The following is a 13,385-nucleotide window of genomic DNA, read 5'->3' as shown; positions in this document are numbered from 1 at the left end:
CTGCTGTTCCCTCTCTTCCCTTCCCCTCCCCTCTTTTTGTTAGGGGATTTCTAGTAGGACACCATCAGTATATTTGATTAGGATGCTGCATTTTAATGGGGTTGATTTTAACATATAGAGCCATATTTAATGATTATTTACTGATTTTATCTGTGCTCTATCTATTTGTTTTGTTCACCGGCCTGAGCCCTTCGGGGAGGGCGGTTTATAAATACAACAACAACAACAACAACAACAATAATATGTGGCGGTCATTCTTAAATAGATCATTGAAATGACACCTAAAAAGTATGAAATTCTGAAACCAATGGTCACTCTTCAGGTACCAACCCTCATTCTGTGATTTGTCCAACTGTACTCATCAGCCTGGCCTCCCTTGTCAGAGTCATCAGTTAATCCATAAAGCTTGTCTACAAGGGTTTTTGTTCACGTGCTCACAGACCTCGTCTCCCTATAGAATCTTTCATCTATATTTTGTGTGCTTTCTAGACCAGTCAGTGCCTCTCTCCTCCCTTTGCTTTTGCTATTCCTATAAAGCAGGATTTTGCACAAGATAGCATTAGAAAGGAAGATTCCCAACAGCAGGAGCGAAATACTTCTCTAGAAAGCTATCTGGGATCATAATATGGTGAGACTGGCCCCACCTACAGTTGAGTGTTATGACAAACAAAACGGACTTTTATTCCACATGATGCTCAAGGTGAATTCATGTTTGATTTGCACTTATGGGAGCCACTATGGGTGGAAAGTCCGCTTTTACACTCACTTCCATCATGTGTCATGTATTATTTGATCTTAGGCAGATCACTATCAGTCATTGCTATATCAGCAAAATGGAGATAACAGTGGGAAACCATGCAAGACTGGTGAAAGAAAAATACGATAAAACATTTCAAGACACTTTTGCTCATCATAGCATGATCCACAGAGAGAGATTCTGCATTAGTTTGGACAGACACATTTTTTACCAGTTAAGATCTTCCAAGACAGAAAGTTGTAAATGGTACCTTTCCCTACAGATAAACTGCTTAATAGTCCTATTTGGATTTATGTGTCCCCATTACCTGCTGGTTTTGATATATTTCTTTCCCCATGAGACAGTTTTCTTTGCTGAGAAACACTCCATCTCGAGACTGAATATCCCGTCGGCAGCAAGCTTCAGGAAATGCATCGTGTGAATACAAAAGTTGAAATCGTGGAGCAGATTTAAAGTCTTCTGGACCATTGACACCACAGCAGCCAAACTTGGTGTACATGAAAGGAAATCAAACAGTTAACATTGTTTTGTGGCACCAGGTGAAGTGTCAGAGAGCTCTTGAAAATGTCGTGCAATTTGAGAAGAGCGGCAGGAAGGATATGTAGGAATCAGTGAGGGAAGCCTGTTGATTATGGCAGGCTCTGTGTGTTCTACAAACATGAAAAGGACACAGTTTGGTAATTTGTGGAATGTTCTGCATACTGAGAAACTCAGCTTTTATTTTTTTAAAAATGAAAGCATACGTCTAGCCCTTATAGGGGCTGTAGAGGATCCTGACATGTAGACCCTGTTCCATCTTGTTCTCCAAAGCTAACCAAGGTATCTGGCTGTCAACTGCTACCCACCTGGCTTTCCGAACCCTTGAAGGACTCTCTTTCAGTTCAACCATTGCTACCACCAGGCCTTTGTAAGATCTACTGGACAAAAAGAAAAGGGCCCCCAGTTTCCCTTCCCTGTGTTGCAGTTCTAAGACCTTGTCTTGTGCCTGAGGATCTGGTTATCACAGGGACAGCCTTCTGCCCTTGCACACCACTGGAGAAGTTGCCAATTGACTGCCCTCTCTTCTCCCAGTGCTTGTTTTAAAATAGAGTGTCCAAAACAGCGGAGGTCTATGCAGTACAGAAAACAGCCACCAGCACTGAAAGTTAAAAAAATTTATTAAAATGAAGATGCCCACATACACAGCACAGCAACAGATGAAGCAAGGGATCCAATAGAAAAGTATAATCATAATTCCTTTGTTTCTCCCTCTATACCTGCTCTAGCTGAGGCTAGCTGAAGGCAGGCTCCTTAAACTTAAAAGTTACATGTCAATAGTATGCAAAACATTCATTCATATGCAACTATATGCTAATTAACTGTGCACCCTGCCATGCCCCCTGTCACCCAATTACCTGGCTGCTGCGTCCCCCCCTTTCCAATGTTGGGCAGGGGCAGGGGGAGATGAGGGAAGCTGGTAGCTGCAGGCCAGGCTTCTTTCCCCTTGGGCCAGGAGGCCTGGGCAGGCTCCAGTTGGGCTGCGGCCACTGGAGGCCAGATGGGCTGGCAGCATGGCCTGCTGGGGTGGCCTGTGGCCTGTGGGGGGGCACCCGGCTGCCGATTTTGCTGCACACCTCTGGGCCAGCAGTGCAGCCTTTAGGGGAGGCCTGCTGGAGTGCCAGCAGGCCACCCTGGCAGGCCATGTGCCTCTGGCCCCAAGACGTGCAGCCCAATCTGCAGCCGCCCTGGGTTGGTGGGATTCCAGCTGGTTAGCTACCAATTCTCCCAAACTGGTGTGAACTGTCTGAATCCCACCTCTGCATGTAACATAATTTAGTATTTCTTGGTACAAAATTTTGGGTGGCTTGGCAGAGTAAGTACAGCCCTGAAGATGAGGGCCCATTTTGAAGGTTGTTTCAATATAAATACCTTCAATTAAAAGGAAAAACAACATTTGTCTGTGTAGCTTTCCCTATAGCTAGGCTGGCATGATCATTTTTAAAAAATATTCATTCCATCACTATTTAGAGCTCAATAATATTTATAAATAAAGCTCTTTCTCAAAGTACTAAATTAAAAATGCATTAAAGTCAGCCTCCATGTTCTTAATAATGTAACTAAAATTAAAGGCCTGGAAATCCATTGTCACATGCAACCTAAGACAAAAAGCCTTTCACGTGCAGGAACAGGGAGCACAATACTTCTATGGGGAGTCTCCAGGCTGTTGTAAACACAGTTCTGGTTGGACAGGGAAGTTGTATGGAAGCTGCTTTCCAAATGCTGGTACTCACTGTGATCATTACTGAGTTCCAGGTGGAAGAGAAGACATCAGACTCATTGTTCCCCTGATAATGCTTCTTTAACTCCTTGGTGAAGAACTCTCGAGTCAGCTATAACACAGAATAAGATAAAAAGAGAAGGAAGAGATGGTTGATCTATAATAATAATAATAATAATAATAATAATAATAATAATAATAACAACAACAACAACAACAACAACAACAACAACAACCCCTCATGGGCACCCCCTTGTGGTGGGGAAGGGGCTTGCGTGCTTCGATGTTGTTGAGAGCTATGCTGGAGGTAGGGTATTCTACCAGAAGGGGCTCCCATGCCAGACAGGTCTCAACTGAGAAACCAGACTAAGAGTGTCCATCAACCCATACAACATGGTGATACAAACGAAAAATTATTCCATACCGCATCGGTCATCACGCGGGTTAACAAGGCCCGCGTCGCATGCTGGGGTCCCTGGGCATGCGTCGACAAGTGGGCTACAAGTGGACCAACCATCCAAAAGAAGGAAGTATAGTGCACAAGTTAATGGAGAACTGCAAGAATCGAAGAACAAATTTGCATATGGTCTGGATCGATTACAAGAAGGCATTTGACTCATTGCCCCATAGTTGGATCATGAAATGCTTGGAAACAATTGGCATCAGCAAAAACATTCGAGTATTCACTGAAAAAGCGATGAGGCAGTGGAAAACTGAACTGACAGTCGGAAATGAAAACTTTGGAACAGTCAACATTAAGCGAGGAATTTTCCAAGGTGATTCACTATCACCTTTACTGTTTATCACTGCTATGATCCCACTAACAGTAATTTTAAAGAAAACAAAGTTGGGCTATCAAATGGCCAAAGACTCAGAAAAAATCTCACATTTGCTGTACATGGATGATTTGAAGCTGTATGGGAAATCAGACACAGAAATCAAGTCACGAGTAAACACAGTCCGAATATTCAGCACAGACATTTCGATGGAGTTTGGCCTGGAAAAGTGTGCTACTGTGGCAATAAAGAGGGGCAAGATCACCGAGAGCAATGGGATTGAAATGCCTGATGGCCAACTCATCAAGTGCAACCAAGAGGCAGCTTCTAAATACCTGGGCATTTTGCAGCTGGATAACATCAAGCATGGGCAAGTGAAGACTGTTGTCAGCAGAGAGTACACCCAGAGGGTCAGGAAAATTTTGAAATCTAAATTAAATGGCGGGAATACCATCAAGGCCATCAACACCTGGGCCATACCTGTCATCAGGTACACTGCGGGAATCATCAGCTGGACACAGGCTGAGTTGGAAGCATTGGATAGAAAAACTCGGAAGCTTATGACAATGTACCATGTCTTACACCCATGCAGTGATACTGATAGATTATACCTTCCCCGGAGATCTGGAGGCAGGGGCTTACTGCAAGTACAGCAGACAGTGGAAGAAGAGAAGCATGCACTGGCTGATTATGTGAAGGAAAGCCAAGAACAGGCATTGATTGAAGTGAAGAACAGACATTTGCTGCAAACCCAGAAAACCAAACAAGAATACAGAAAAAATGTGATTAAAATGAGGACTGAAAGCTGGCACAACAAAGCACTGCACGGCCAATTTCTGGAGAAAATCAAAGACAAGGTGGACAACGAAAAGACCTGGCTGTGGTTAACAACTAGAACTCTGAAAAAGGAAACTGAATCCCTGATTTTAGCCGCCCAAGAGCAAGCCATCAGAACAAATTCGATCAAGGCCAAAATCAAAAAATTCTCAGATGATGCAAAATGCAGATTGTGCAAAGAAGCTGATGAAACTGTAGATCATGTCCTCAGCTGCTGCAAAAAGATTGCCCAGATTGAGTACAGAGACACAACTCAGTGGCCAAGATGATCCACTGGAATTTATGCAAGAATTACAACATAAGAACAGCTAAGAACTGGTGGGAACATTGTCCAGAGAAAGTAATGGAAAATGGGAAGGTCAAGATCCTGTGGGACTTTCGAATCCAAATGGACAAAGTGTTTAAACACAATACACCAGACATCACCGTGATCGAGGACAAGAAAGTGAGCATCATCGACATAGCAGTCCCCGGTGACAGCAGGGTCATTGAAAAAGAACACAAGAAGGTCACTAGATACCGTGATTTGAAAATCGAGCTTCAGTGTCTATGGCACAAACCAGCTGAGGTCGTCCCAGTGGTAATCGGCACACTGGGCGCCATCCCAAAAACACTAGGGCAGCACTTGAAACATCTTCGAATTGACAAAATTAACATCTGTCAAATTCAGAAGGCAGCCCTGCTGGGATCCGCACGAATATTATGCCGATACATTACAACTTCCTAGGCTTCTGGGTGAGGCTCGAATTGTAATGAAGGCCAACAACCAGCTAAAGATCTGGCAGCTGTGAAATCTACAATAATAATAATAATAATAATAAAGTGACCATCATCAACATAGCAGTCCCCAGTGACAGAAGGGTCATTGAAAAAGAACACGAGAAGGTCACTAGATACCACGATTTGAAAATCGAGCTTCAGCGTCTATGGCACAAACCAGCTGAGGTAGTCCCAGTGGTATTCGGCACGCTGGACACCATCCCAAAAACACTAGGGCAGTACTTGAAACATCTTCGAACTGACAAAATTAACATCTGTCAAATTCAGAAGGCAGCCCTGCTGGGATCCGCATGAATACTACGCTGATACATTACAACTTCCTAGGCTTCTGGGTGAGGCTCGAATTGTAATGAAGGCCAACAACCAGCTAAAGATCTGGCAGCTGTGATATCTACAATAATAATAATAAGCATTTATTGCCATTGTGCACACACAATGAAAATTACAAGCATTCCCCGATGCACACTATTTCAGACCTCACACCCCATCCTCACATTCTCCTTCCTCCAACCATTCCCACACAGCCCCAACCACATCAGCATGAAACCATGGAATTCAGCATAGCCACAGCTCTAGAACAGAAGCTGTCTCTAAGCCTATTTGTCCTTGTTTTTATAATCCTATATCGCCTGCCAGATGGTAACATTTCAAAAAGAAAGTATGTTGGATTTTTCTTTAGGCAGCAGGAATTATAAAGTTCTTCCAAAGAGGGGAGAGGGCAGCCAATAATCCTCTGGGCAGTAGTGATCACCCTTTGAAGCGCCTTCCTATCTGCCACTGTGCAACTGGCAAACCTTGAAATCTGTAGTAGCAATTTTACTATCCAATTATGGAATATATTAAGACTTGAAGTAGACTATTCTGTCTCCTCCTCAATGGGGACCCAAAGTATCTCACACAATTCTCCTCTCCATTCTATCCTCTGAATACCCTATGTGGTAAGTTAGGCTGAGAGTGTGTGACTGACCGAGGTCTCCCAGCAAGCTTTCATGGCAGAGTTGAGATTTAAACCTGGACTTCCCAGAATGTAGCCCTAAACTCTAACCACTATTAACCTCTACAGAGCTCCTTTTTAACCCAGTGATGGATTTCAACAAATTACCATCTGAAGGTAGGCCTTCTTAGATAAGAAAACTTCCCTCTGTGAGCCTTTGAAATTCTTGCAAGAAAACTTGACTTTTTGCCAAATCCCAGACATGTAAAAATAAAAGTATGAAGGGTTGATCCAGTAAATTAAGCTTCTTCTGGTTAATTTCAAATAGAAAGGATAAGATTCTAAAGAAGTTAATATTTCCATACATTTTGGAATGTATGAATGACATTCAAAGAGTTCTAATCCTATCCTGTTGAAAAAGGTGTTCACTTAGATCAAGCACATGGGAAAAGCATGGGACTGCAGCTTCAGAATTGTATTATGAGATTTTTGTGTTTGACCTTCTCCCCACATTGTTTAAATAAGAGCAAAGAAACCCCCTCATGGCCATGAAAACCATATCGACTGTCAAATCTCCATTTCACTGCCTTGCCAGTTTTAAGGTCAGCAGCGATTTTTTAATAAAGCACATGTGCTATACTGACATCTTAAACCTATTATTAACTGCATCTTCATGATCTGTTATGAATGACAGTTGCTTATAAAAAAATTGAACTTGCTGAAAATAAGAGCACATTACATATTAATTCTGGATTCATCCATAGTTTTTACAGTTGAATGGAAATATGTCAACAGTTACACAGTAGAGGGCTGAGACGGATGTTTTAAATATCTGCAAATCTATAGAATCTGTCATTACGTCTGTCAGTTCAGCAGCCCAGTTCCTTTTCACAACAGATCTAACTACTTCTGCTCTCTGAAAAGGCAGGAAAGAGTGATTCCTGCCCTCCATATTTCAGACTCCTAACCTGCATGGCTGTTACTTCATGTGGGCCCCAAACCTTAAGACAAGGATCTGGGAAGCTCAGGTTTAAATCCCCACTCATGCCATGGAAACTTGCTGGGAGATCTTGGGCCAGTCACACACTCTCAGCCTCAACCCTGGAAATCTCCAAGTAACACCAGGGCTGACACACAGTCTGACACACAAAGTCAGGCAATGGCAAACTACCACTGAAATAGGCATCACAAGCTATGACTTGGTGTGTGTGTGTGTGTGTGTGTGTGTGTGTGTGTGTGTGTGTGTGTGTGTGTGTGTGTGTGTTAAAACAAACCAGAAGGTTTTATTACACAATCATCACTTGATGTCTAGTAGTTGTGCTAAGACCCATTTAAAAAATGGTAAGGTGGCCATTACATCAAATTGGGAATGACTGGAGAGCAATACTGCTCAACCAAAATAGTAGCATGAAAAATTATTGCATGAAAAGAGAAGCCAAGTTTTTTTCCCCTCAGTCCTAAGATTACCACCAAAAATTAAGGTTGAGACTGATGGTGTTGACAACATCAGTAATTAACTGATTAACAATGATAGATTTGTCCAGCTAATAAACAGCTGTAGTATGAACAGAGCACTGTTTCCTTAATAAATTCTCCTCCAACTTGGAACGTTGAATGAAATTTGGAGAATACCTGGACTTTGTTCAGAACCCCAGGTGCCCAAACCCAGATATGTTGTAGGCCTATCTGCAGAAATGTATAATACTGGTTTGGATCCACTGGAACACTTTGATGGATGGATTTCTACCCATGAAGTGCAACTTTCTCACCTTTATTCTCTTGCTGCAGCTCAAAATACCCACCCCCAAATGTTGATCTGGGCGGGATGTGTGTGTGTGTGGAGAGTGTTTAGCAACTAACTATTTGTTGCCGTCATTCTTTGTGGTTGTCCTCTCTCTCTTCCACATCTAAGACATGCTCTTGCTGCTGAGTGTGTATGTTTGGGAGATGTACTGAGTTTCCAGGATAAATTTTATTTTCTTGTGCTGTGGCTGATACTATTATGTATACAGGCATGCACATGCACTAGTGTTATGAACCAAAAGGGAACTCTGAAAAAAACAGGCAAGCTTTTTCTACACCTTTGCCAAGCAATCTGGTAAATACCAAGATGATTACAAATTGATCTAAGGAAGTTCACCAGTCACTAGTTCCATAAAGGTGCCCTCTACATTGGTGTTTTGAAGCCAGAAGTACAGCAGAATATGTGACACAGTTGTTAGGCTGTCACAGTAGTATCTGGGTTCAAATCTGTCATTGCCATGAAGCTCACAGGACAAACTTGAGCCAGTCACTTTCTCTCAGCCTAACCTCACAGGAGAAAATTTAGGAGGAGAGAGAACTATATATGCTGCCCTGAGCTCACTCATGGAAGGACAGGGTAATTTTTAATAAATACATATTACTATTTTTTAACAAGAAAACACAACAAAAAAATTCAATTTTTATGCCTCGAATGTAAACACAGACAGAACACCAACAGCGGTTGTTAACAAATCTTTAGTCATTCTATGTTTGTTGGAAACATACTGGGGGATTATATAATGTTTATACTCTTTGCATGGTTAACTTCATTACTAACAGTAATAGAAATGTTTTGGACCTCACAGGTTTTCAGGAAAGCTTTTCAAAGCTGCACTTTCAAATGACTTTAATTTGAAAAGGCCACATTATCTTAAAATGTAAATGCTTATTATTTAGACAAGACAGGGATGCACCCTTGGGAAATAGGCCAGCACCATGAAGAGACCTCCAGGTTAGAGGTGCTCCCGCATATGTTCCAGCATTGTGTTTCCCTTCCCTCCTTTTGCACAATTTACCTGCCTGGGTTCTCATCCTGTGGAGACAGCTGCCCAGACTTTTTATTGATGCTTGTCTGTTTCCTAAGTGCAGACTTTGAAACTAATAGTACAGTTGGTAATAATCCCAATTGGCTTCCTCTGACCAGTTTTGGAACAAAAGAGTCATTTGAATATAAAGTGAAACCTTTATTTTGACAGGCAGGATCCCAAAGGAAACGTCTGAGGTTTGTGTTTGTGATTTTTATGAGTTTTGACCTAAAACAAAGTCCAGTGCTAAACCTGTTCTGATTTGCCAGAAAAATAACCCATTCCCTTTCATCAGTATGCATTTTTAGTTTGTTTCAACATCAGGACTTGGATAGGAAGGGGAATAGGGAGAAGTAACAAACATCACAGCTCTCTTTCAGCCTGAAAAGAAATTCATAAAACAGGGCGGACTAAAATAACTCACTCTTGGCTCAGTACTGACTTTCTGCTTTATGAGAGGCTAGTGTTAAAGTAATGCAGAGTCTGCTCAGATCACAGATTTTGCCTTTCATTCATCACAGTTTCCCATTAAAGTCGAGATCTTTCTTGTACTGAACATGCTTTTATCTTCACAGACATTTAGCGAAACTGGGGGACTTGGGGCTGATGAGAGTTCAGCAGCAGCAAAACTCAGATCAGAGATTCCAACCTCAAGCTAATTACACCATCACAGAAGGGAAACTATCATCAGCTGTGCATTATTTGCCTGCAGGCATCCAGTTTTTCTTCCTGCAGCCCCTTTTTTCTTCTTATGTTGTTCTAGAGAGCTGCTGGCATTTGGACTGCCAGCCTCCTCCAGCAGTCATCCAACTTATTAGTTCAACTTCCTCATCTATGGAACAAGACATAAGATTGCATGCCTCTGCATCATACTTGGGATACAGACTTTTTTCATTTGCATGACACTGTTTTGGCTGAAGGTGCAGCTTGAAAATCCTTATGTGTCATGTCACTTCTAAGTTTCCTTAACAACAGGATTAGCCATCCAGATGTTGAAGCTGGTATTTGGTAGCCTGAGCTGAGCTGGGTGGGATAGTTCACCACTGTAGTACAAACTAGGTGAGCACCTACCCCTTAAAAATGTTGCTATTCTTCCCAATGAGAAATGCCAATGATTTATTAGCGAAGTTAATGGTATCTTAATGACTGTTTTGAGGCTCTTGATACAAAGCAACCTCCAGAACCTCCAGAATAAGACTAACAATTAGCACCTAATACAAATGTGGAACTGCCCCAACTCAGATGCACCTTTCTCTTGGATTTGCAAGTAAGGGGTTCAGGGGGAAAAAACAGATTCAGATATATTGTAGTTGAAAAATATTGGCATTCCTGATTTCTTGGTTTTCAAATACCTGTCTAGTATTCAAGAATCTAAAAAAATGGAAAATGTGAGAATTTTAAACTATGTACAATGCAAGAATCTAAAACTATGTAAAATGCACAATTTCAATCTATGTGACTCTAAAAGTAAAATACAAGAATCCACCAAAAAAGTGAACTCAGCACAAAACTTCTCCAGCAATGAACAACTTACAAAATAACAAAACTTCTTGGAAGTGACAGAAATGTACTTAAAGCAGCCTAGCAGGCCAATATCAAGCCCCAGAAGGCACAGAAATTCAGAAGGGGAAAGTCCTGGGAGCCTACAAATTCCAGCTCCTAAAATTCCTGATTCATCTCAAATATTTTGAGAATGTTTCAGGACCCCTATGTTGGTATTCTGAAGAATCCTGGATATATCTGGGGTACTTTTCAGGTATATTTTTAGCTTGGTTATAGAAGAAGAAGAAAAAGAGTTTGGATTCATATCCCCCCTTTCTCTCCTGCAGGAGACTCAAAGGGGCTGACAATCTCCTTGCCCTTCCCCCTGCACAACAAACACCCTATACTCAAATGCACATCCCTACTTGCAAGCACTTCTAATCCTGCTGTCCTCTTTTTTTTAAAGCAATCTTGTTGAAGAGATGTTGGAGAAGCACACTTTTTCTGCCTCCACATACAGTTCATTTTTTCCAGACTGAAAGTGCATCACCTAGTACTGTTTTTCTTTTTCTCATTGAAAATCTCTCTGTTGGTATCAAGATCTTAACACTGCTGATTTTTTTCCCTACATGGATTCAAGAGATGCAGTTTCTCCTCTGCGGGTTCAATCATCTGAAACAGTCTCCCTTGACTATTTGTCTCATTTCAAATCTCAGCAGAAAACATCTTCCTTGTTGCTAGTTCCTAATTTCTTCTTTCCATTCTGCTATTAATTATTTAGCTCTAACTATATTATTTAACCCCATATAAGGCTTTGATGTTGTACAAAATCAAGCTGGGCTGCACATAAGGCAAGCAGTAAAGTGTCTATCAATTACTTCTGTCTCAGAGGGAGACAGCCTACACAGAGCAGAGCATTAACCATAACACCACCTCATGAGCCAAGAAGCTATTAAGTGAATGAAAGAGGATGCATCTACACAGAACAGTGCAGTAGTCAAAAAAGGCATTTCCACCACTTATCAGGATCCTCTTTAACATCCTATTATTTCTGCAAGACTAATTACAGTCATCTTTCCAACTCCACCACCAGAGTCTGGTCTGGCTTCCACTTGCCTCAGTAATGGTGGAGAAAAACATGTTTCATTACTGTCTCACAACCATTCTAAATATTTCTCCAAGGCACATTTACTTTTCTAAATTAATTTTGCAACAGTATATACTTGATACCAATTCAAGGAAATGGTTTACAATGCAGAGGGATCCTGAGGCTGCTAATTGCCACTAGTTAACAGCCAGTGACTGCTCCAGCTCACTGTGGGTAGTTCCTATGTAATAATTGTACAAGATGGCCATGGGGCATTCTACATGGCTCATTAGTCTGAGCTGAAAATGAAAGAAAGAGGTTTGTAAAATGTCTTTAATGATTCAGAGGTTATTTTCTTTGTGCTAAAATAAGCTCCAGTCTTCTACTTACTCCTTCCTTGAAACAACAAACTTAGAGAGTACTAGTAAAGGGGAATCTCAGCACATTTTTTAAAAACCCTCAGGAATAATTTAGAGACATATTAATTGGTACACATTTGAATGACATCAGTTTTACCAAAACGTGCACAAAGCCAGGCTGTTGCCTGGATTGCATGCACTCCTCCCCTTGTGTCATAAAGAATTACGGTTAGAAATTAGCTCTGCCTACCCATGAGTTACAAATGCAGGGGCTGGATCCAGTTAGCTTTCCCCCGTCAGTTTCGCTCAGTTCCCTTCCCTCAGCCCCCGTCCCACAGGACTTTTGCCCACACAGCACCCATGATCCCCAACACAACATTTGTGGTTCATTAAAGAGGACCTTTCCTTCATTGTTCACCAGTAGAAAAGCTACCAGTAGATCAGCCCTAGATGCCCAATTTAACGTGCATGTTTTGGGCAAGCGGGGCTTGAATTAACCCTTGTGTCAGCATTCAAACTTTAGATTCTATCAATAATATAGGTCTATGCACATGTCAGCTTAATGTGGGGTTCCACCTGATATCTTGAACAGAAAATCATGACATGAATTTTGCTTTCAAAAATGTTATTACTGGAATCAAGTTCTTACTCAGAAGATGCCCAGAAAGGTCTTATAAGTCAAACTAACACTGTCAGTGCTGCTTTTGCATCCACTGATAATAATAGTACAATGCTGATCAAAGTCCCAAACTAAAGAAAGTAGTTTTTCTAAAAAGCACCTGAAAGTCAATTAAAATAAGAAATAATGTAGGAGAATCCAAATACATCTTGATTTGTAAAAAAACAAAAACCCTGCAGCAACAGCCAGCTGAGTTATTGTCTCCCTAAATCAAGTAAGCAGAAGCTGGGCAGGAGTGCACCCAGGGCGCCCTCCATGTTTTCTGCCCCCCTGCAGCCCCCAGACACGAGCCTGGTGCAACGCGCACCCCCTTCCCCCTTGTAGCTCTGCCACTGCAAGTAGGTGGATATAAGGAGGAAATCCTCTACTGATGCCATAGTTATCAGAAAGGGCATGTTTGTAAGATTCTTTGTTTCTTGCTCAGTAATTTAATGTTAACCACAAGTCCTGAAGACACCCTCCATCTTCAAGATGGCCCTTCAGAAACTGAGTAGAGTGCTGCATTTATAAAATAGCTCCCTCTTAGACAGAAAAGCCTAAATAGCTGACACAGGATATTCTGTGTGTGTAGTTTCTCCCTGCTATGTGTGGGGTCTTCTTACTCGTGTT

General features: G+C 41.7%; 1 protein-coding gene across 2 annotated transcripts in view; it reads right to left on the bottom strand.

Annotated features, from left to right (window-relative positions):
* The window catches only part of TSPAN18 (tetraspanin 18), a 175,478-nt gene that overhangs the window by 5,840 nt on the left and 156,253 nt on the right, over positions 1 to 13,385 (bottom strand). For both annotated transcript variants that reach the window (XM_048483711.1, XM_048483712.1), the window contains 2 exons: positions 3,028 to 3,126; positions 1,065 to 1,244 (listed from right to left, as the gene is read on the bottom strand). In XM_048483711.1, the coding sequence (XP_048339668.1) occupies positions 1,065 to 1,244; positions 3,028 to 3,126 (279 nt within the window). The remainder of the gene's footprint in view (positions 1 to 1,064; positions 1,245 to 3,027; positions 3,127 to 13,385) is intronic.

The sequence above is a fragment of the Sphaerodactylus townsendi genome, linkage group LG02, assembly GCF_021028975.2.
Source record: "Sphaerodactylus townsendi isolate TG3544 linkage group LG02, MPM_Stown_v2.3, whole genome shotgun sequence".
NCBI lineage: Eukaryota > Metazoa > Chordata > Lepidosauria > Squamata > Sphaerodactylidae > Sphaerodactylus > Sphaerodactylus townsendi.
The sequence above is the reverse complement of the archived record's forward strand: the minus strand, read 5'-3'. Positions and strand labels throughout refer to the sequence as shown.